Genomic DNA, 24,731 nt, shown 5'->3' on the forward strand with positions numbered 1-24,731 from the left:
TGGTCAAATTGGCAATATATAAACAGAACAGTACATTTTAAACAAACTGTTTTATTCTAGGCTATAAAATGTCACTATAAGCTGTTTCTCTGTAAAAAACAGAAACAAAGAAAACAAAACCGGGGCTTCCCTGGTGGCGCAGTGGTTGAGAATCCGCCTGCCAATGCAGGGGACACGGGTTCGAGCCCTGGTCTGGGAAGATCCCACATGCCACGGAGCAACTGGGCCCGTGAGCCACAATTACTGAGCCTGCGCGTCTGGAGCCTGTGCTCCGCAACAAGAGAGGCCGCGATGGTGAGAGGCCCGCGCAACGCGATGAAGAGTGGTCCCCACTTGCCACAACTAGAGAAAGCCCTCACACAGAAACTAAGACCCAACACAGTCATAAAAAAATAAATAAATAAATAAAAGAACGTGAATTTCTAAAAAAAAACTAAGACCTGGCGCAGCTAGAATAAATAAATACATAAGTAAATATTTAAAAAAAAAAAAAAAAAAACAAAACCTAGAGCCCCTTCCCTCTCTGCTGACAAAGGCCTAAAGTGACGGAGAGGATTGAGGTTCTGTGAGGTCATAAGGTCAGAATTATATTCTTCAAACCAAGAACTACATGGAAAGCATCCTCTCTAACCAAACGAGGGACACAATTCAATACATGTGTAATGAAAAGCAAATAGATGGATAAGTGGGAGATCTTTTGCCATGTACATTGCAACTAATTTTCCATGATGTGTTGGGTTATCTTGGAAATCACTTCTCTTCAGAAGTACTGTAGTGCTTGCTTCAGCAGCACATATACAAAAATTGGAACGATTCAGAGAAGATTAGCATGGCCCCTGTGCAAGGATGACATGCAAATTCGTGAAGCATTCCATATTTTTAAGAGAAGATGAACATAAGACAGATAATTATTAATCTATTTCAATTTCACCAGTCACATAAAAAAGAAGAAACATCTTCTTTGGAAAATTATGAAATAGTAAATAAGAACATCTCATTATATACCTATGAAGTATTATGTTGGTATATAATGTATACTTAAATTGTAATACAAATGTAAGAGATGTTATGGTAAATCAGATCCTCTCAATTTGTTGATTTCAGTGGAATTTGGTACAATTATTTTGTATTTCAATTTGACTATCAAGAATTAAAAAAAAGTTATGTCATTTGGCTCAGGAAAAAAAAAAAGTACTGTAAACTGTTGAAATTATGATTAAAGTTATGCTTCAGAAACACTTGAGGAAGGGACAGAAGGTCATTGGAGACCACAGATCCTGGATGTGAGATCTGTTACTTTCAGCAAGACCTAAAAACAGTCTGGCTGCCCTTTCCCATTCAGATAGCTGAGTTGCTTTATCATTTAGCCAAAACTGAGTTTTCTGCAAAAACATATTACGAAAGTAACCAAGATTCTAACATCTACTAGGTCAAGTCTTACTTTGTGCCCCATATCTATAGAAATATAATGCAAGTCACCATATGACTTTAAGTTTTCTTGTAGTCACATTAAAGAAGTAAAAAGAAACAGATGAAATTAATTTTAATAATTTTATTTAACCCAATATATTTGAAAGATTATCATATCAACATGTAGCCAATATAAAAATATTGAGATATTTTACCTTTTTTTCCTACTAAGTCTTCAAAATCTGGTGTGCACTTACACCGCATCTCAATTTGGATGCTAAATTTTCATTGGAAATACTTCTTTTCTTAAAAAATTTATTTATTTTATTTATTATTTATTTTTGGCTGTGTTGGGTCTTCATTGCTGCGCATGGGCTTTCTCTAGTTGCAGTGAGCGGGGACTATTCTTCGTTGCGGTGCGTAGGCTTCAGCAGTTGTGGCTCGCAGGCTCCAGAGCGCAGGCTCAGTAGTTGTGGCACGTGGGCTTAGCTGCTCCGCGGCATGTGGGATCTTCCTGGACCAGGGCTCGAACCCGTGTCCCCTGCATTGGCCAGCGGATTCTTAACCACTGCGCCACCAGGGAAGGCCCTCATTGGAAATACTTGATCTGATTTCATAACATTTACAATTGAAAAAGTAGAGTAATACATGTAAGTGGTTACAAACATAACTAAAAGGTTTTAAATAACTGAACTGAGCTATTTCAATTTAAATTTGAGCTTTAAAATGTAAGATAATTAAAATTAAGTAAAATTAAAAATTCAGTTTCTCAGCCATTCTAGTCTAACTTTTCAAGTGCTCAATAGCCACATTTAGCTAGTGGTTACAGTATTGGTCCCCATAGGTCTATAGTAACTATTAAAGGGGATATATTCCTCTCTCTAAAATGGTAATACAGCTTTCTCATTGATATACGTTGGAAAAGTGGGGAAAAGCAGGCCACTCATCCATATAGATATATTAAAAAAAAATTATTTTTAAGACATTTTATTGAAGTACAGTTGATTTACAATGTTGTGCCGTGTAGATATTTTTGATACTGTATTTCTATGTGCTTAATATAGTAATTTCTTTAAATGAGTTATTATTATTAGTATGTAATGATGTTTTATTTTTTATATAGGCATTCCATATTGTCTCCTATCTCTTATATTTCTACAAATAATAAAAGTTTCACTCTTTAGTTTCACTGAAAAAAATAATTTGCTTTGTTATATTTAACTGTGTTTTCCTTCTATCAGTTTTACTAGCATCAAATTTAATTGGTATGAGGTTTTATTATTATATTGATATAAATGTATGTGTTTTATATATACATTTTTGTATGTATTTATGTAAACTTAAATTTTAAGTTTAGTCCTCAGGGGCCTAGATAATAATATTTTTTATACCCTTTAAGAGATATGTATTTTAATACTTGGTGCCTAAGATGTCTGATTCTTAATTAACTTGATAGGGATACCACCCACTTGGAGATTGAACCCTTCACTCTTCTTGGCGTTTGTGCTGGCCTGATCCCATACCCTCATCACAACCAGTCCCCAAGAAACACATATCAGTGTGCCATGGGGAAACAAGCCATGGGTAAGAGTTCCTCCTTGAACTTGCTTCTAAATACTTGGATAAATACTTACGTCTTTATTCTTTTTTTTTTTTAACAGCTCTTTATTGGAGTATAATTGCTTCACAATACTGTGTTATTCTTACTTCACTAGTGTTGCATGTTGGGCCAGGTCAGGCGTTGCTAACACCTGAGTGTTACCAAACTCAGGAGGTTGTCTGTGGAATTCTGCAGTGCTTGTAGGTGCCCCTGTCATGTCTAAAGCTTAAACAAAAATGGAGAAAACCTCTCTGAACTTGTCCTCTTGACCAAACAAAAGGATATATAATAACTATCACAGAATTACAGGGGGGTTATAAATATAAAGAGAAAAGCCCTATATAAATGTAAATTGTTAAGCAGGAGAGATGCAAGAAAGAGCAGGAAAACTCGAGGTTAAGGGAGGAGAGCAAAAGGCAATAGAGATAAAGTTGCACAGTGTGTATTAGAATGTACTTAGTAATTGTCTGGGTGACAGTCATTGAACCCATTATATCCACGCAATTGCTCCTATAGCTCCTGAAACACTCAGTATGTGTCACACCATTTTCTGAGTTCATTTTCCTTTCTTCTTTCTATTTTTCTTCCCTTTCATTCATTTATCTATTAATTTATTTATCATCCGTAGCATTTATTGAGCATCAATAATAAACCAATCATTGAGGCTGGAACCTGAAAATATAGAGAAAACACAGAGCCCTGCCCTCAGTGAGTTCACAGTCTAGCAGGAGAGACCAACAAATACAACAGTAATTCAATATAGTCTGATAAATGCCGTAGTAGACGATAGCCAGAATCTAAGGGACTAAGCAGAAAGAACACCTAAGATTAGAGAGTGGGCTGTTTCTGAAGACCAGAACTGAACTGAGCCTTGAAAGATACTGAGTATTTCTCACAGGTATGGAAACGTAAGCGAGCAGTGTGTGGGGGAAGTCTTGGTACTTTGGTATGGCCGTTTTGTATAGTATACACTGTAGTATGGACATAGAAGCATGGTGGAGAGATGCCATATGTTGGGGAGTTTGAGTTTTGTCTTGAAGAGGATACAGAGAGGATACTAGCAAAAAAAGTTTTGCTTATAAGCTTTTTTTTGAAATGTTTTTAAAACTCATTTAAATCCTAATAAGTTTAATAGGTTTTATTTTCATTTATGTCTATGACATCAATGTGACTTGTCATCTCTGATTTAAAGTATGATACAAGGAGGTTCATAAAGAAACTGTAAAAGGTCTCTGCATTGCATTTGGGTAACAACCAGAATGCAGTTAGCTGCTCAGTTACTTACAATTAAATGCAGTTGACCATAGCTTGGCAATTAAGGCATTCTGTTTCTCCTACGGATAAAGAGTATGTATTTCCTTTTGAGTTTTTATATTGCCCTTTGGTTGGCAATAAAGACATAAGAAGCATGTTGTCCTGCTACCATTTACCTGAATGATGTAATGCCTGGACAGTTCAGAATAATTCCCAGTGGGAAAATCTAAACAGCGGCTCATCAATTTAGCCTTTCCCATTCATACTCAGCAGCAGTGTAGGCTGATTTCCCGCTTGTGCTTCTGACTTGCTAACAAGTTGAAATATACAGTACTGAATCCTGTGTGTCATGAAAGGGCTATCACTTCTATTGGGTTTACCAAACCATTTTGTTTCATGATGTGAATCCCAGCTGAAACAATACACCTTTTGTGTAGAACTTTCAGCAGAATTAACGGAAGACTAATCACTTCATCGCTAATGCCACTCTTTAGTGTGTTTGAAGATTGAAACAGAAAGAGCTGCATCTATCTCCACTTGGCAAATCTTTTTTTTTTTTTTAAATAAAGAAGTGATTGAATGAAAGAAATAATATTTTTATTTTTGTAACTCCTCTTCCTACCAAAAAAAAAAAGCCTTTTATTTTGTAGCCATGAGTATCTGAAACGTTCGGCTAGTTACCACACACAGTTAAGCAGGATCAGTGTGTACAGAAAGCCAATTCAGTGTCTGTAGAGTTCTTTTGTAGTTTTCTGTGTGAAGGTTTTTTTTCTCGTTTTGTTTTGAGTGTCATTTGCAATTCATTGTCTGTGTTTTCTGAGGTTGGTGTATTCAGCTGCTCTGACCCTGGGTCCTGCACATTTAGCTCCTTGGATACAATCCTCTGACGTGACTGCTGACGCTAGGAAGACAAAAGCCACTGAATATCTTAAGTAATAAAAAAAAGCCTTTGTTACTGTTTGTTATTATAAAACACCTGACTGGAAAGAAAAGCCATGAGATTAAAGTATATTTAAAGTTTGCACATGAGAAGGCCACCTTGCTCTTTGGACACTGTAGTAGCTGCAGAAGTATTGAGCGAGGGCTATAGGAAAACTCGCAAAAGGAAAGAGGCCGGCAGAGGGAGAGACCCAGAACAGAGACCTGGGTCTGAAGAACAGAGATCCAGAACAGAGACCTGGCTCTTTGAGTTGGACTTCTCGGAGTTATTTTAATTCCCTGCTGTCTTGACAGCTGATAACTAAAAGTCACACTATCCCATTTTAAATATTAGCCATGCTGAAGACTATATACATCTCAGAGACTCTGTGTGGATTTTCTAACATAATATTTTAGTTGCTGTTCATCTGTTAGTCCATGTGGAAAGTGAAAGACAGGATCCCAGAATTAATTTGCTAAATACTCTAACCAACCTGGAAGTTTACTATATACCTTTTACTACCAATCCCTCCCATTCAACAGAGTGAAAAAATAAGAGAAAGTCATTTTCTGTCACTACGAAGGAGACCAAGACAGCACAAACCACAGAGACTGAGAGCCTTACCTTGTACATAAGAGAGGGCTGACTTGATTCCAACATGAAACACCAGCAGAGGGTGTTTCTTAAATCTAAGGCTCTTTAAATTATTCATAAAGTTCAAGTTTCCACACAGCGTCTTACTGTGCTGCTGAGAAACACCTCCCTTCCATGGATATGGCTCTGTTTGTTGTGACATGGTTCAGAGCAAGAAGTCAGGTAGACGTGTGTGGAAATGGAAAGGTCTCCAGGTCACTCAGTGCTACAAGTGAAGGCTGTGTGATGGGCCTGCATTGTATGCTCTCTCCCTGGCACCAGACACCAAGTTCACATGAGTCACACTTTCATATCCTGCCCATTTTATTAGTTGGCAATCCTCTAGTGGAACACTTTCTCCTCTTCAAAAGGATCTTTTAGTCACTATCAGCTCAGTTAATGAATATGCATCACATACCTCCTCCAGCCCCCGCTCCTTCTCACCACCCCTTCCTCCTTCAACTCCAAATTGCTGGGACTGTTTTGTCTTTTGTTTTTTTAAAGTCAGGAGCTAATGCAACTTCTGTTTTGGTTTTTGTTTTCAATAGAGTCTCTTCCTAAGTGGGTAGTTCCTTCTCTCGTATCCCCCACTTTACAGTAGGATGGGATGTACTAGAAATAGGCTGGAGAATTTTAAAGTATTAAAAACACATAATATACAAAGATCCTCATAAAATGTTGTTTCATTCTACATCTCCTCTTCTCCCACTTTCTGTTTGAATTTTTTTTTTTAGACTATTTTTTTATCCATTTGGGGATACAAAATGAAAAGATGTCTTGACCAAATTATCCCTGGCAATTCTTTTTTAGAATTCTGTTGGTTAAAAAAAAAATAAGATCATTGTAGCTATTTTAGAAGTAAGCTTATGTGACAGTTCCTGAGACTAGAATGTTAATAATGAGCACTTACGGAGGTAAAATTAAAGTTCAGTATGTCGGGTTAGAGTTGGAGGTAGAATGGGTGGTATTGCAGGGTGATGGGTGTATATTTTCTTTACTAATATTGTTAATATTAGTCATAATGAATGCTGCCACTTAGTGAATACCCAACTGATTTACGTACATTTCTTTTAAATCATCTTAATAATCCTGTCAACTATAATACATACCTTTTTTGTTTCTGACAAGGAAACTGAATTCCAGTTTGGTTGAGAAACTTATAAGAAGTTACATTATATCTTTTACACCATGACATTTGTAAAACTTACTAAAATTTTTCTCCACTGAAACTAACTTCTTTCCTCACTTTTTCCAATTCACTGTGGATCATGATGAAGGTACCTTCCCTGCTACACCATAGATTATAAGTTCCTTGAGGACAGGAACTATGTCTGTTATTTATTACTATATCCCTTGGGCCTAACCTAGTGCCAGTTTAGTAGGTACTTAATAAATGTTTCAACAACGAATAAATCTCTGAGCACATTAAAATTGTTAAGAAATCAGATGCAGATTTTTGAAAACAATCTTTGAAATGAAGAACTAAGTTGGAAGACATACAACCTGGTGTTTAGACTTACCCTAAAACCACAGTAATGATATTGACATTAGGGTAGACATATAGTTCAATGGAACAGAATCCAGAAGTAGACCCACACATTTATGGGCAATTGATTTTTGATGAGCATATCAGGGCAATTTAGAGGAAAGGAAAATCTTTTCAACAAAGTAAAATGTCTCAGTATCTATATAGAAAAAAAGGAACATCAGCTTCTACCTCATACCATACAAAAAGTTAATACAGAATGAATCACAGCCCTAAATGTAAGAGCTAAAACTGTAAAACTTATAGAAGGAAACTTAAGCAAAAATCCTTGTGAACTCAAATCACCTAAGATTTCTTAGATAGAACATCAAAAGCACAAACTATAAAAAAGGAAAAAATTAATAAATTAGACTTTCTCAAAATTAAACTTTTTCTCTTTGAAAGATACTGTTCAGAATATGAAAGACACGATTAAGCCACAGAATGGGAGAAGGTATTTGTAATACATATATCTGATAGAGGATTTGTATCCAGTATATGTACAAAGAACTCTTCGATAATAAGACAACCCAAATAAAAGGGAAAAAAAAAACTCAGACACCTCACAAAGGAATAACCAATAAGCTTATGAAAATATGTTCAATGTTATTAGTCATCAGGTAAATGTAAATTTCTGTGAGATATGACTGCACACTCATTAGAACGACTCAATTGAAAAAGACTGACATTCTAAGTGTTTGTGAGGATGTGGAGCAGCCAGAATGCTCACACACTGATGAAAATGTAAAACAGTAAAGTCACTTTGGAAAATTCTTAAGTTGTTTCTGAAAGTTAACCATACCCTCAGCAAACAACGCAGAAGCTCCACTCCTATGTATTTATTCAAGAGAAATAAATATACAAAGACTTGTGCTTGAATGTTCATAGCAACTTTATTCACAGTAGCCCCAAATGGGAAACATCCCAAATATCCATCAACAGTTGAATGGATAAACAAAATGTATATTCATATGATGGAATACTACTCAGCAATAAAAAGGAATGAACTCTGTTACAGCCACGTGGATGCATCCCAGAATCATGCTACATGAAAGAAGCAGCACAAGAGTGTACATACTGTATGATTCCATTTATATAAAATTCTAGAAAATGCAAACTGATCTATACTGATAAACAGATCCTTGGTTGCCTGGGGCCAGGGACAGAGGGAGGGACCTTTTGGGAGTATTGGAAATGTTCTGGATCTTGGCTCTGGTGGTGGTTTCACAGATGCATATATCTGTCAGAGCTCAACTTGTACACTTTAAATGGGTGAAGTTTATTGTAATTCAATAATATTGATTAAATAAAAAGAAATTGGGCAAAGGAGGATGGGAAAAAATAGATAAATGTATAAAACTTCATTTTATGTTTGTCAGTATACATTTTCTAAACTATGTGTATCCTTACATTTTTTCATCTCACCTTAAAATAATAAACTTCTTCACTGTTTTAACGTACACTTACATACCTTGTTATGCCAACCTGTGACTCCTTAAGAAAGTTTTGATCAAGAAAATAAGACTTTGTAGGAAAGATTATGTCCTGGGTAGTAAGAAAATGAAATCATTGGAGATTATAGTTATAGCAAAATGGGACAGTAGAAGGAGAATTCAGCTTATAGATATTCTTGTTGTATGCGTTATTATATATATGAAGTGCCCTTAAGGAAGCTGAAAATACTAATAGAGGCATCCCAGTTTGAGCATGTGCTTCACCGCAGACTAGTGTTATAATGTAATTTCTACATGACATTTTCTTTAAAAAGCTTGCTTATTGGTAAAAATAACCAATCATTCATAATTTTTATAAAATTATGGTGTGTGGTGGCATTTGGAAGTTTTATAATTTAGAAGTCATAGTTTATAAATCATGTTTTAACCTACACACCCATTGTCAGTGCTGCTAAAGATGTGTATATATGTATACACCTACAACTTCTTTAAAAAGTCTTTAAAGGAAAATTTCTGATGAGATCATAAGCACCAAACTTTTGCTAAACCATTTTGCTGTTCATCTATTCGATGGTCAGTTGCAGTACCCAAGAATTAAGTTCTGGGCCTGGTAGCACAATTTATAGCAGGATCCCGTCTCTTTCACCATTGTTTAGAGGTGCAGCCGGCTATGCTTCCCTGCTGCATAATAATGCTCGTCTCAGGTTTCAGAGGACATGTTTGGCAGCCTAGTGGGACATTGCCTGAATCCTTGTCTCATTGGAGCTGAAATCTCAACATAAATTTGAAATGATTTCATGTAAAAGAACCAACTTATTGTCAGTGAACAATCCAAGCAGCAACAATTTTCTTTCTAAAACAGGAAGTGATCTATTACCAGGTATCCTGCCCAGTTTATTAGTTGGCACTAAAATGACATTAATTGGCAATTTATAGTGTAAACTTGACAAAAATTTGATGAGGTTCCGTTTAGCTATTGTTTTTCAGCTGACGCTTGATAAATTTTCTAGAGACTTAAGCACAAATATGTATTCTCATAATTTCGTTTACTTGACATTTATTGGGCATCGGTGGTGAGCCCAGCACTGTACCAGGTGCTCGTTTCTTTAGAGCCCCACAGATTTCATTATTTCTTTCAATAGTAATCGTCAAGGAGTATTGTACCATATCATTTTTGCTGCCTGAATAGGTTATTTTCATCCCTGAATTGAAATCACCATTGATTTAATGACATAAGAGAAAAAGGTAAAGAAAATAAATACTGAGTTTTGGTATCTGCTCACATTAAAGCTTAACTCCATTAAATGGCACGTTAACGTCTTGGGGTGGGTGAGGGTTGTAGATGCGCCACTCAGGGCAGGAAAGAAGAGATACCTGGGAGAAGCCCACACTCAAGCTCAACAGTAGGACAAACATGAGTTTCCTGGTTTTTAAGGTCTCTGAGTAGGAGTGATTGTGTGTTCACAAGCCCAGGAGACTGAAAGCCTTTTTTCAGGCAGGTCTTTGAACCCTAATGCACCCCAATGGGGAAAAAGAAGAAGGGTAGGTAACATTCTGGTTTCACTTTCCGATGACAGTGATACCCCTCCAAGGCCCAATCAGGTGGAAAGGCTGATTGCTAAGGAGAGAAAAGCCTATCCCTGATTGGACAGGGCCCTGGATTCCCTAGGGGAAGGGACCCTGCCTTTCCCCATTTTATCTCCAATGCTGGGCACAGAGTAGGTGTTTATTAACTGCTTAATAAATGAATAGTTAAGCAAATGGATAAGTCTGCTCTTCTCTGCTTTCACTCTCCTCTTCATCCTGTTCCCTCCCTTTTTTCCTGCTTTCTTTTCATTTAGAACATTTGTAATTGTTGATTTCTTTTGATGAAATGTATCTGTTTGTCCTACTGTATAAGCTTTTTGCCTCTCAGCACTGGGGGGTGTTCTCCAATTGCAACTGGAAATGTGCCTGGAACATAGTAGAACCAAATACAGAATTGTTGACTTACATGTGAAATTAACCAGTGGAGACTAAAACTCTTCAAATGGGATCAATTTTATAAATCCAAAAAGTTGAAATTATTTAGATTAGTACACCTTGAATGTGATTTTTCTTCTTTGTAGGATTTTTAACATAACTGAGAAAAATTGTTTTTAAAAGTTGTTAATCACTATGAGAGTATTGCTTTTTAAATATTTGACCTGAAGATTTTCTTCATTTTAATTAGTAAAATTAATGTGTTTATCTCTGTATTCATTGGTAGCTAATTATTTGATATAATAGAAAGTTGCATCTCATTTTCTCCAATATCAATGAAGGTACCATTGGATACAACCAGCGGAACAGAATTGATACTCTCATGTATCTCCTGGCATATCCACAAAAACCCATGGTTAAAACAAAGACTATTGAGTTGATAGAATTTGAGAAACTGCCAGCTGGACAGAATGCGACAGTTGCTGTGATGAGTTATAGTGGCTATGATATAGAAGATGCTCTTGTTTTAAACAAGGCTTCCTTGGACAGAGGTAAGTGAATTTTCAAAGCTCTAACACCAAAGGTGCTTTGTGCAGATTTAGATACAGGCATGATCAATATGAAAGTCACTTGATGTCAAAATGGTAATGTCAGTTTCAAGTGATTTGAATTTTATAATATACAAACAGGAGGTGGTTATGTTTTGGTGTTAACATTTTTTAAATGAATATTATATAGAGGTAATTAGTTAAATATTAATAAGGAATCTTTTTTTCCCTTTATTTTAATTTATTGCTGACTTGAGACAATTCCTAGCAGGAATTACAATAAGTGAAATATGTTTTTTGAAAATAGTTATATATTCAACAACAAACCTGTTTGAGAGGACAGTAGCAATATTTGTATGTAAAAGGCTATTTTTTTAATTGTATATCTCAACCCTATAATGCTGTACCTTTTTGTTAGCAAAATGATAAAAGTACACATACACAAACCCTGGCTCATTGTTTTTACGTTTTTCTTCCCCAGTTTTGACAGTTTACTTTTGCAGGTCCCCACTTGGTGGTTTGTTAGCCATCACCTGATCTGCGGTCTGACTTCTGTCTTCATCGTCTGTTTCTCTCCTTCCTCCCTACGTACCCACTCTGCCTTCCCCTTCACTCTTCCTAGTTGCTAGGCTGCCATAATAGTACTCCTAGACATGTGTCTTTGGCATTAATGTTGGCTGCACTTAATTTATGCCTCTTTTTTTCCTCCAAATGACAACAGCCATGCTTTAAAACTAGGTGTTTTCCTTTCTGATTAAGTGGTTACATTTATGTGGAAATCTGAAGACTTTGTGATATCTGTCAGAAACCCCACAACACAATTTAATGATCTGAGTTTACTGTCCTCTTGCTTTTAAGCTCCCACCTGTAAATAAAATGTCCATTTACACTTAGAAGAAAACGCTTCTGATTTCATGCAGTTCAGATTCACACAGCACTCCAGCACGTTGCACTTAATGGCCATTGTACGAAATTTCAAGATCATGTAACGTTTCCAAAGCAGCTGGCTCTCTGAGCCGAGTTTATTATGGCCATACACAATTTACCAGGAGCCATAATGACGGAGACCTTTCTCGAAGACACACAAATATCTTCATCTACTATCCAGTTGTAGAAATGTGTTGTTTCATCGCATGGTCACCTTCATATTTAAAAAATTACATTAGAGCACTGAGATTTTATTTAGAAATCCACTCTTCCCTGATTGATTTTCTGACTCACATTCTTAGATTTCTTGAAAGAGTTCTGCTTTTGGTGGAGAATCATAAGCAAAGGATTTTACAGCTATGCATTTATTTCTTCAGTAATAGCTGGCATTTAATCTGGAGACTTTTTCCTGTTTAAGTGAACTCTGACATGGCTCAGTATATCCTCAGGAGACTAGAGGGAGAATCCAGTTTAAAATAACTGCTTGGCCAAAGGGGAAAAAAGAAATACAGCCATAGCATGTTAGGAAATGTTATTTAGTGCAGGATTGGCAGCTCTTTTGAACAACTGACGAATCTTTTTGTGGGATTCAGTGGTTGAGTTTTTTGCTCCATCTAAAGGTTTTCTTCTGTTCATTTTGCTTACTTTTCTTAATGTTTAGATTGTTAATTGGTCCTAGCACTTTTCCCTCATCCACTAGATAAATGTGGTCTAAAAATGTAATCAGAGTAAACTCTAATCTTCAGGGCAGCGGTGAACTGTCTCTCCCATTAAAATTATTTGATTGCTCCTTTTTATTCTCTCTCCTCTCTGGAGAAAAATTAATGTTTTTGTTTGCTTGTTTGGGACTTCCTCTAAATGCCAAAATCAGCAAAAGGAAAACCTTCCAGAGAAGGTTAGCAGAAGTTATGCACCAAAATGATGTATGAGAAGAATGCTGGCTGATCAGTGAACTCGGTCTGTCTCAACTCAGCCACCACCGTGCTGGGTGACCTTGGCCACTTAATTTCTCTGCTCCTCACTCGTAGCACCTGTAGGATAGAGGGGTTAAACCAGGTGATCTCTAAGGCCCTTTCCAGTTTTCATGTGCTATGGCTCTGTGCTCTCAAAGAATCCCAGTGACATTCTTAGGTCTCTGTCACTTTCCTCCAACCTGACGAGGTATATTCCATGCTGGAAAATGGTTGTAGAGATTCTAGTGTTTATATGGTTAGTACGTAGAGATCCTGAGCCAGTTCTTCAAGTTATCAGATTGTTATATGGTTTGGCCAGTCTCAGATTATCTAAATGTAGAGCAGTTTTGGGGTGTTTTTTTGGCGGGGAAGGGAGGTAGAGTGTAGTGGGTTGTTGAATAACACAAATCTTGACTTCTCATAGTTTCATATTACTTGTGGTTCTGAACCCATTTTGGTTTCATTTTAGGCTTTGGGCGTTGCCTTGTATATAAAAATGCTAAATGTACTTTGAAACGATATACCAATCAGACTTTTGATAAAGTGATGGGGCCGATGTTGGATGCTGCTACAAGGAAACCCATCTGGCGACATGAAATTTTAGATGCAGATGGTATTTGTTCTCCAGGTAAAAGCCTTTAAAAATTTTTTTAATGTATACATTTTTAAATTACGAAAGTTATTCAACAGTATTTCTAAATGTTTGGTATACAGGGCAGAAAAAAATAGCAACCTGTAAAACCCTATCCTAACTCAACCAGTGTGGTCACTTTTGATGAATTTCCTTCCAGTCTGTTTTTCTATGCATACGTTTTTACATAACAGCAATCTATTGTAGTTATACTTTTCTACTTATTATTTTGAATAGAGCCTAATTTAAGGAAATATTTAGAATAAGGTCGTGTCCCTGCATCTACACCAGTATTTCATCATTTGTGCATTTAGCTTACAGACTGACTTCAGAATCCTCTTCCACTAAAAATTGTGACTCTGTTGTACTTATAAACCTGTGATGAATTTTGTTGATACAACCCACAGCCCCTGCCCCGATGAGTCTTGTAGGCTAGCGTGGGAGACTAACGTTGATCAAAGGATCACACACAAACATAGGTCAAATTACAACCAGGTTAAGGAATCATATAAGGAGCTATGAGGCCATTTTATGGCAAGAGTATTTGACCTAGTCAGGAAGATCGAGGTAGCCTTCCCCGGGGAGGTGACCGACAGCTGCAGGATGAGTGGAGTTAACCAGTGAAGGGGAAGGGGGGGGGATGTCTAGGCGGGGGAAGGGCTTGTGCAGGTGTCCTGCAGCTCGCTCACTAAAGGACCCTGAGGAAGGCCAGTGTGCCTATGGGGATGGGGGGAGGGGCAGGGGGAGAGGCAGGGCGCAGTGTGGAGAAGAAAGTAGAAAGGAGCCAAGATAGAGGGGGCCAAATGAGAGCTCTTGAGGCCACCAGGCGACAGGAGCCGCGGGGAGGTGGCAAGAAGGAGGGCTGGGTTGGAAAGGTGTGTGGGAGAGGAAGTCCACACGGCCCTGCCCACGGATGCTGCCCAGGGGGTGAGTGCCGGGCGGTGATGCTGCATCCGCTGTGGTGCCCCGAGTCACGTGGTACATGGCTTTCGCTACCTCTCTCTGCCTTTGTTTCTTGGAGAATTTCTCTCACTCTTAAACCTGGGTGCCGTGGCAGGGAAAACAAGCGCAGTGACAGTAGTGTAGTAGTTGGTCTTTGAGCTTGCCATGAACAGGTACCAAGCAAAGGTGAGAATAGCAGGAAAATCAAAGAAATATTTGTATTTTCTCATTGTCCAGGTTAGGTTGGTGGTGACTTATTACTGGTTGAAATAACTAGTAAGTGGCCCAAACCTGTTCTGACACTCAAGGAGATATTTTAAACTGCTACCTACTGACATGAATTTTCTCGCGTTAATATGGTCCCCTAAATGAGTTTCTTAATTTTATACACAGTGTGATCTTAATCTATGGGTTTTTCAGATGGGCTTGCAAAGTTACAGACAAGCCCTGTTGAGCTCTAGTTCTCACTGTGTGGACTTTGTTTTCTTCCATTCCTGGATTTCATGCACCAAGTCTAATCACATGGTTTTATGCACCAATTATCTTTGCGTTCCACACAGATGATAGTGATTTGTCTAACACCCTTCTCTCTTTCTTAGGTGAGAAAGTAGAAAACAAGCAAGTGCTTGTAAATAAGTCCATGCCCACAGTGACTCAGATTCCCTTGGAAGGAAGTAATGTGCCCCAGCAGCCGCAGTACAAAGATGTGCCCATCACGTATGTATTGGAAATACATTGTAAGGTTTTTAAAAAGAAGGAATAGGGGAAATTGGAAGTTAGCTCCTTTTGGCTGCTGACTCCCAGATAGACATCTGCCCAGTTTCAGCTCCATACCAGCACCTGGACAGCAGGGGCCCCAAACCCAGATCCAAACCATCTTTCTCCCCTCGCCTACCCCAGCCTCAGACATGCTCCTTCTGGGTCCCTCTCTTGGTGAGTGGCACCGCCATCCTGACTCCTTTCTATTACAAACCTTAATTCGGTAAATCCTGTAAGTTCTGTCTCCTTAGCAGTTCTCTTATCCACCAATGATAGCTGTAGCTGTCTGAGTTTGGCCCTCCTCTCCTGCTAGACTCGTTGTTATTGGTGACCACTTATCCGCCTCCAGTCTTGTACCTCCCCACATCTCTCAGGCTCTCTCTGTTACTGCCAGAGTAATTTTTTCCCCTAAATTACTCATCTGTTCATGTTAACTCTATTGAGTAACTAGAATAAAACTTGAGTAGATTGAGTAAAACTCTCAGTGACAGTGTTGCCTGTAGGATAAAGGCCAAATGAAATAGTAATACATACACGACTGTCCATGACCCTTGGCATACGTCTCTAGCCTTACCCTTTTGCACATTGGCCCCCATATTTCTAGTAAATTGTCTCTTATTCTCCAAATGTTCTATCTGACTTCAGTGCATTTACTCATGCTGCTCCCTCTGCCTGGAATTTCATTCCCCCTGGTCAGGACTCAGCTCTAGGGTCCCCTCCTCTGGGAAGCAGTCCTTGATAGCCTGCCCCTCCCTGCTACCACTGTCATCCCCAACCCCTGGTGGGACTGACTGTCATCTCCCTCGGGCCTTTCCTCTTCCCCATACCACTGATAACCTTCTTGCACTTACCTTTCTCTCTTCCTTTATTGGTTGTGTTTCTTTGGGGCAGAAACCTTGTCTGCTTAATCTTTGTATGTCCAGAGCCTACAAGGATCTGACACAGAGTAGACTCTGATTAATGGTATGAAAAACAGATAAGAGGTGAAGTGTGTGAAAAAATTCACGATGGGAGAGCTGAGTAGATAAAAGTAATATTTAAAAAGTGGTTAATAATTTGGAGTTGAGTAACAGGCTCCAGCTCAAACCCCAGGTCTGCTTTGTATGAGGCATGCGTCCTGGACAAGTGCTTAACCTCTCTTAGCATCGGTTTTCCTATAAGTTTTCCTTATTCCTTATTTCCTGTAAAGGAATAACAATGTGTGAATAGTATGTGTGGTGAAGATTAAATGGCATTATGCCTGCCTCATAATAAATGTTAGCCATTTTAAACTAGGACTGTGCAAGGGATATTGTCACATTTGAATTTGTTATTGAAAAATGAAAGTCATTTTTTCAGAGCCCAAAATGGGAATGTCAAAATATTCTGTGATAGGTATTACATAAAATATGGCCAGGGTGATAGGTTCACAAAGGGCAGTTTGAAAACTCTGCTTTAGTGACTTCCTCTTAATATTAGCTACAAAGGGGCAACGGATTCATATATTGAAAAAGTGATGATATCTTCGAATGCCGAAGATGCTTTTCTGATCAAAATGCTGCTGAGACAGACAAGGCGTCCAGAAATTGGAGACAAATTCAGCAGTCGTCATGGGCAAAAAGGTAAGTTGTTTCATTTCTCAACTTTTTTATAAAACTATAGTAAAATATTTATTAACCACTTTAAATAAGAACTACTTTATAACTCTGCTCATTAGAAAAATTTAGTATGTTTGAAAAATTATTACTGTGTTCTCAAAAGTATTCTTGTTTTATTTCTCAGATTAACCTGTTTATATTTTAATGGCATTTAGAAATATACCATGGTTTTGCTTCGCTATGCTATTTATTTCATTCTACAACTGCTTGGACCAAAATTATAATTATAAATACATTCTAGATGATGTACCTACTAAAGTACAAGTGGCTGTTCAGAAATAAATAGTAATACCTATTTTTTATGAAAGGTATATATTTAAAATACTGTATGTTCTGCTGGGGCATCGTATCATAGGATGTCAGCACCGCAGGATACCTTCATCTGCCCCTTTATTTAACAGATGAGAAGTTCACACTCCGCTTGGTAAGCAGCCAGTCACGGCTGCCCAGCTAGTCACTGAGCTGGTGTTAGACCCCTGCTCTCCCACCTGCAGTGCATGCTTGTTCGCCGCACGGTGATCCTCCTCCTAGATGCTGCTTCTCCATCTGAGCCCGCTGGCGAGCCTCACCCTTTCCACTGACGGTCAATGCTGGGTTTTCATTCATTTTTGGTTTTGTTTTGTTTTGTTTTTTTATCTTCAAGAAATGTGTGCACTGTGTCACTATTGATTAACTCATTATCAGTAAGGTCTCTTCTAGTCGATATATACCTAGTATTTTAAGTTTGTCCTGGGGTTTGAATTTTTTCTCTGTCTGCCACTTACTGGTTTTAAGAACAGCAACAGCAGCTAACACTTTTGTAGCACTAACTGTGTGTGCGGCAGTGTCTTCAGCACATTATATTTCCTAACTCATTTGTTTTTTACGCAATCTCAGGAGGTAGGTAGTGTTACGATCTGCATTTTGTAGATGAGGAAGCAGAGGCACAGAAAGGTGTTAGCCACTTGCCCAAGGTCCCCAGCTGGTGGCAGAACTCGTTTCTAAACCCTAGCAGCCTGGCTTTAGAGTCCATGCTCTTAACTAACTACTGTGCTATCCTGACTGTTAAGCAGTTAGGATTGTGCCTGACACATAGTAAGTGCTCAAAAAGTGAGAGCAATGATCATTAATATTGGCTGTTATTCATTCACTCTTCAACTTTGAACCTCACCTTTGCTTATAAATTGCTGGTATGGTATCTTCTTGTTTTTATTTGATTGGTTTGAGGATAATTATACATTGTATTCTTGATGATTTTGACTGTTTATTTGCCAAGCAAGTATATCAAATATTACAATTTGTTTGGTCAGATGAATCTAGCCTTAGTTGTCATTCCATCAATGAAACTGTTTCAGACTAAGATACTATTTCATCAGAAGCATTTTTTAGTTCAGTTAAGAGACACAAGATTATTTCAGCCTATCAATATTTTATAAGAAAGAATTGATCCCATCTATAAGTGTGAATTTGACACCTCTACTTCATACAGTTCCCTAAGATGCTAATTCTTAACTTTTGAGTGTTTTTAAACATATCTTGAGGTTCTTGTATTTTCCACTGCTTACTAGTGAAAGTCAAATTCTCTATATTGAGACTGTTTCTCCTTCTCTCTTGGTCTTGACAATTTCTGAGATACACTCCTGAGTCTTTCTGGGGTAGCCATGGCCTTGTTAACAGCCTCTATCTTACTTGACCTATTACCTAGACAAGAGCAAATCTTGATACTTCCCTTGTAAAATGTTGGCACTGGAAGCTTTACAAGAATGCACACCGTAAGAGGACATCTCCACTCTGAATCAGTTTGCAAACTTGAAGCCCAAATCCTTGTGCGTTACTCCATCAGAGTATTGTGTAAAGAGTTGAAGGCTGGAGTACATTTCAGTGATTATCCACTGTGTTCTCACTCCACTAAACTTCTTGAGGACAGGGACCATGTCTTTATATTTTCATAAGAGCCTTTCTCATAGTAGATACTTAGTAGGTAGTTGCTAACGGTTGAATATATGAATGAATTGAAGGTGGGGGAAAGTGAAAAGCAACAGATTCCCCACTCTTGTTGGATTGATTTTACCCAGGTTTTAATCTGTATATTATATATGAGTGTATATATGTTACAGTATAATCAACGTGCTACTTTTGAAAATGAAAACCACGCTTGATTATTAGTAAGTTCCTGTGAATGCAGACCTCTAGGTAAAATGTCAACAAGTCTTTGTGCTGTTGCATTTTTGCAGACAATTAATATGATATGGTTAATGTTCATTGACAGAAGTGGTTTCCAACTTTCAGTGATCTGAAACGTAGCAGAATTTAAAGGTTTGTTCACTCTTAGGGGGCTTTGACTAGCACATCACTATATGAAACTGAAAAAAGTCCTCCTGGGTCTCGATGACCTTTCACTTGTAGTGAGGAGTTTATCTTGCTAGTTTTCCTTTTCCAGATGGCTTTTAATCCAAGGGTAAAACCTTCTGATTAGCCTAGATTCCCTTGATATTCCTTTCTCTTACAGCTTCATTAGATTTATTGAAAAGATTGGGGAAAAAAAAAAGCAAACAAACAAAAAAATAGGTAATGTAAGCTTTAACAGAGTAATGGGAGGAATGACATAGGATGCTTAACTGAACATAATTTTTATTTCCTTTAAGTACAAGTTTTTTTATTAAATAGTAAATGCACATGGCTTAAAAAAGTCAAATAGTACAAGAAAGGGTGGCTTGTACTAAAAAACATAAGTCCTTGCCTTTCTTCCAATTCTGCTTCCTAGAAGCAATTTCGTCTCATCTTCATCTTCGTATTTCTAAATAATATTCTTAAGCAGCCCTACATTCATTCATCCGTTTTAGATGTCACCTGCTGATCTCCCATTGTGACAGGTAGGAGGACCGAGCACTTTGCTACCTCTCTTTCCTGCTCCCAACCTCCATTCCCTGCATAGATTTATCATAATTTTGAGTTACTTAATTATTTAGATTGCATAATTTGACTACATAAATATTGTTCATTCCCAAACCAAGTAATTGTTGAGTATATTTCCTTTGCTATGTAACTTTATTTTTTCAGAAGTTAATAATTATCTCATTTAAAATTTTTGCTTAATTTTCTTTATTCTTCTTACCATCCTTCTATACCATCAACAGCCTCTCAGCACAATCTTCCACATGATCAGTAGTCTGTTAGGATCATTTTTTCCCCAGATGATTTCTTTTATAGCACCTCGACTCTTCCTCCTCCAAACTGTGGTGGTTATATTCTCTGAGCCAGACCTTCCCAGCCAATGTGTTAAGAATCGTAATAGGTGAACTGCGAGATCAATCCTTGTAACCCTCAGGAATGCAGGGCAGAGCCTGGGGCAGCCAAGGCCCTGAGCAGCTCGTCTTGTGTGCCCTAAAATGTTTTCCAGAAAGGTTGGGAAGCACTCTGTGTTAGTTTGCTAGGACTGCCAAAATAAAATGCCACAGACTGGGTGGCTTACACAATAGAAATTTATTGTCTCTCAGTTCTGGAGGCCAGAAATGTAAGATCAAGGTGTCATCAGGGTTGCTTTCTTTTAAGGGCTCTCTCCTTGGCTTGTAGATAGATGGCTGTCTTCTTCTGTGTCTTCACATCATCTTCCCTCTGTACGTGTCTGTATCCACATTTCCCCTTTTTATAAGGACATTAGTCATCCTGGATTACGGCCCACGCTAATGACCTCATTTTAACCTGATTGCCTCTTTAAAGACCCTGTCTCCCAATAGGGTCACGTTCTGAGGTACTCCAGGAGTTAGGACTCCAACATATGAATTTTCGGGGACACAGTCCACAGCGCACTCTAAGCCTGATGAATGGTAGTCATTTATGAAATTCCCATTTGAGCCCCTGTTTCTTGGCTCTTCCCATGTCACTTTTCTCTCCAGCCCACCCCCACCCCCATAGTGGGATAGTCCGTCCGTTACGTTGCTGAGAAAGTGTGCATGGAAAGTAAATTTTTTGAGCTCATGTATGTCTGAACATGTTCTGTCATCATACCTGATGTATACTTTGGTTGAGTATAGAATTCTAGATTTTAAAATTCTTCTCCCTAAGGATTTTGATCACACTGCTACATTATCGTCTGGATTCCATGCTACTTATCTGAATTGTAATGTCATTCTTCCTGATCGTTGTGTGTATGCTCTGTTTCTCTCTGTCTTCCTCCTTCCATCCTTCCCTCTTCCCTCACCCCACCCCGCTCTCTGGAAGCTTTTACTAGCTTCTTCTTGTCTTGAATTCTGAAATTCCATACACCCTTTTTTCATTCCTTGCCCTTGGAAATCAGGCACCCTCTTATTCTGGAAGTTCGAGTTCCTTCAATTCTTGGACATTTTCTTGTATTTCTTGTTGGTAATTTCTTCTTCATCATTTTCTCTATGTCCTTTTTGGGTTTCCTATTAGTTAGATATTGGATCTTCCAGATTGATGCTCTAGTTTTCTTATCTTTTCTCCCCCCACTCTCCATTCTTTTCTCTTATTTTTCTTTCTAGGCGATTTGATTAATTTTATTTTCCAGATTTTTTTAACCTACCTATTATATTTTTAATTTCTAATTACAGTTTTAAATTTAATTTGTACTCCTCCTTTTTACAACAACAGGTATATATGTATATATTTTTAGTTTTCTTTTAGTTTTTAGCTTTACTTTTTTGATTGTTTTGTTTTTTGGTTTTCTTCTGTTTCTAATTTTGTCTCCGTTTCTAGAGAGGTTTTTTCCCTCCTATGTGTTTTAGGGTCTGGTTGTTGTGGTTGGAAGCTTTCCTTTAATGTCTGCTGCCTCCTTGAACCTTGGAATCTCTGTGTCCCAGGGACAGAACTTGTTGACTGGTGGCTGTCATTGTAGGGTGATCAGGCAGCGAACCATTCAGTTTCTACATAGTAGGATCTTTCTAGCTACTGCCTGAAGGTTGCAGCTGGGAATGAGGGTGGGTGCAGTGCTTAAGGCTATCAGCTGACCTTCTGGAAGCCAGATAGGGGCAGGGGGCTGCAGCCTGTGGTTCAGTGCACAGACTTTCACTTAATTCCTCTGTATCAGGCCAGCCCCTCACCCCACCCTCTGCTGTAATTGCTACCTGTGGATCATGGGTCATTGTGGTTCAGTTTCTTGGGTAAGTTTTGGGGTAGAAGGGTAGTTTCTTGGCTGTATGGGGTGGAGAATAGAAACTCGGGTTCTGATGATTTCTTATACAGACATATATTTATACAGATGTTTACTAAGTGTCTCCTAAGTGTCTGGTACTATTCTAGGCCCTGGTGATAAGCAGTGAACAAAACAGACAAAATCCCAGCCCTTGTGGGGCCTACATTCTTGTGGGCAAGAGAGAGAATGATAAGTGCTGGGAAGAAAAAAAAAATAAAAGATAGGGGAGCAGAATAGGAAGCATGTGGGGCAGGAGTGGTTAGTGCTTAAGTTTTAAGTAAAGTGGTCGAGGAGCAGCACCTCGTTGAAAAGATGACTTTGAGGAAAGCCCTGAGAGCGATAAGGGAGCAGACCCTCTCAGGTGGAAGAGCAGAGGAGGGAAAAGGAAGGTCTGAGGCTGCAGCCAGCCTGGAGTGCTCGAGGCCCGGCCACGAGGCCAGTGTGGCCGGAGCAGAGGGAGTCAGAGGTGAGGCCTCGATGGTCACTCTGTGAACTTCGGCTTTTACTCTGAGGGAGAGGGACGGCCCTGGAGGGGCCTGAGCAGATGAGAAATGTGGTAGGGCGAGTGGGCGAGCAGTGATACCAGTTAAAAGGCTGTTTTAAGAGCCCAGGTGGTGAGTGGGAAAAGCCTGGTGGTGGGGGAAGCGGTGAGAAGGGATCAGTCCAGACCCATTTTTAACGCAGAGCCCACTGGAATTGCTGATGGATGGGGGCCTTTGAGTCGGTCCTGCTGCCCTCAGCCCCACACCTCATCCCCCTTTTGACAGCACTTTGTGAACCTTCCCGGGAGTGGCGGTGAGAGCTGAGGCAGCTCACTTCCTCGTGCCTCTGCTGCAGGTACTTAGGTTTATTTTTCTCCTTCTTTCAAGTCACTTACTGTTCTTTCCTCTATTCATCAGCTTTCAAAATTCTCTCTTGTCCATTCTTTTTCCTTATTAGGTTTATACCTTAATTTTGTCAACTCTCCTGTTAGTGAGGTTTGGAGAAGGAGTAGAGATAAACATGTGTTTCATCTGCCCTGTTTACTGGAAATCCATATGTCCATTATTCGAGAATGTTCAACACAAGAATGCTTAGTGTGCTTGGTTTTTTTCTCTGCAATTTATAGAACTGAAGTTAAAATTATTTTAATGAAAGGTGAGGAGGGTTTTTAGAGCACCAACATTTTGTCTGCTGACCAGAGCCTTGCCTCCAAGGTACCTTGTGTATTTTTTTTTTTTTTTTTTGGTTGTTCTAATCATTTCTAAGATTTAAAACTAAGTTAAAAATGTTTATAGTTCACACACTCAGAATTTGACATAAATGCTAACAATTATCAGAAGAGTATTAACCACATTTTGTCAACTCTTAATTATCTGAGAATAGCTTATCTTTTCCCTGGATTATTATTGTAACTAAGGTCTACCATTTTGATCCTTTCCTTGAATGTCACCCATCTGAAGTCAGAGGCATGACAGTAGCAGAAGCCTATTTTTTCAAGTTCTTTTCATTTATATATAAATTGTAAAGATTCAAAAATAGCAGTGGTTTTAAAATATTTGTATATGTTGTTGTTAAATATCAGAATACCTTGTTTGCTAACTTTAAGTATATTTTACATTTATCAAGGATAGGAAACATGCCCTACTAGTTTATTTAACCCCCCCTAAGCCCCCATCACAGCACTTTGCATATTATATGGTATTCACTCAATGTGTCTGTGGAATAATTAAATATCTTAAATGTATAGGTATAACAAGACAAAATCTTCCCTCCCCAAATTAGTATAACTTATTCTTCCTAGTAAATATCAGAAATGGAATGTCTCATCTTTATCCAGACTGGTACCAGGGCTTTCATCACTCTAGACTCATAGCTCCCCAGTCCTAACTGGCCAACTGGCCACACAAGCCCACTGAAGCTTTTCCAACCAAAATAGCTAAATGCACATGCCCACCCACATGTACGCCCTGGGCTTCAGTGAGAATCTGCCTTGACAGCCCAAAGAAATCTATTTGGTCATATTTAAGTCACTGCCATGGGCTCAAAACCGTGTTGGGCTCTCTAGGAGGCAGAAAGGAAACTCAACCCTTGGCTAATGCCCCTAAGGAGTTGGCAAAAAGATGAATACAAAGGATTACATAGAGTTAAATATTAAACTATATGGTGAAGACCATTCATGAGAGAGAAGTTGAGAGCTTATTGTAGATAGGGACAAAATCTCAGTTTAAAAAGACCTTTTAGATGTCTAGTCCAAATCCATCTTCCCCAGTATAAGAATTTCTTTTAGATTATTTTTGGCAGATGGTTTTCCACTTTGCACATGAGCTGTGGAGGGGGGCCCTTGCTGCTTTCTGAGGCAGCCGTTCTGTGGTGGCACCGTTCCGATGGTTATATTGAGCCTGAGTGCGCTTTCCTGTAACGTATACCCGTTAGCCCTGCCCTGCCTTGTGGGCTTACTGGATGG

At 38.6% G+C, this 24,731-nt stretch overlaps 1 protein-coding gene and 1 non-coding gene across 3 annotated transcripts in view; both read left to right on the forward strand.

Annotated features, from left to right (window-relative positions):
* The window catches only part of POLR3B (RNA polymerase III subunit B), a 114,394-nt gene that overhangs the window by 62,909 nt on the left and 26,754 nt on the right, over nucleotides 1-24,731 (forward strand). For both annotated transcript variants that reach the window (XM_059936816.1, XM_059936817.1), the window contains exons 19-23: nucleotides 2,867-2,994; nucleotides 11,099-11,308; nucleotides 13,655-13,813; nucleotides 15,358-15,475; nucleotides 16,976-17,118. In XM_059936816.1, the coding sequence (XP_059792799.1) occupies nucleotides 2,867-2,994; nucleotides 11,099-11,308; nucleotides 13,655-13,813; nucleotides 15,358-15,475; nucleotides 16,976-17,118 (758 nt within the window). The remainder of the gene's footprint in view (nucleotides 1-2,866; nucleotides 2,995-11,098; nucleotides 11,309-13,654; nucleotides 13,814-15,357; nucleotides 15,476-16,975; nucleotides 17,119-24,731) is intronic.
* Nucleotides 775-881, forward strand: LOC132373888 (U6 spliceosomal RNA). Its single transcript, XR_009505544.1, has one exon. It is a non-coding gene; the product is annotated as a U6 spliceosomal RNA (small nuclear RNA).

Source organism: Balaenoptera ricei, chromosome 10 (genome assembly GCF_028023285.1).
Source record: "Balaenoptera ricei isolate mBalRic1 chromosome 10, mBalRic1.hap2, whole genome shotgun sequence".
Classification (NCBI taxonomy): domain Eukaryota; kingdom Metazoa; phylum Chordata; class Mammalia; order Artiodactyla; family Balaenopteridae; genus Balaenoptera; species Balaenoptera ricei.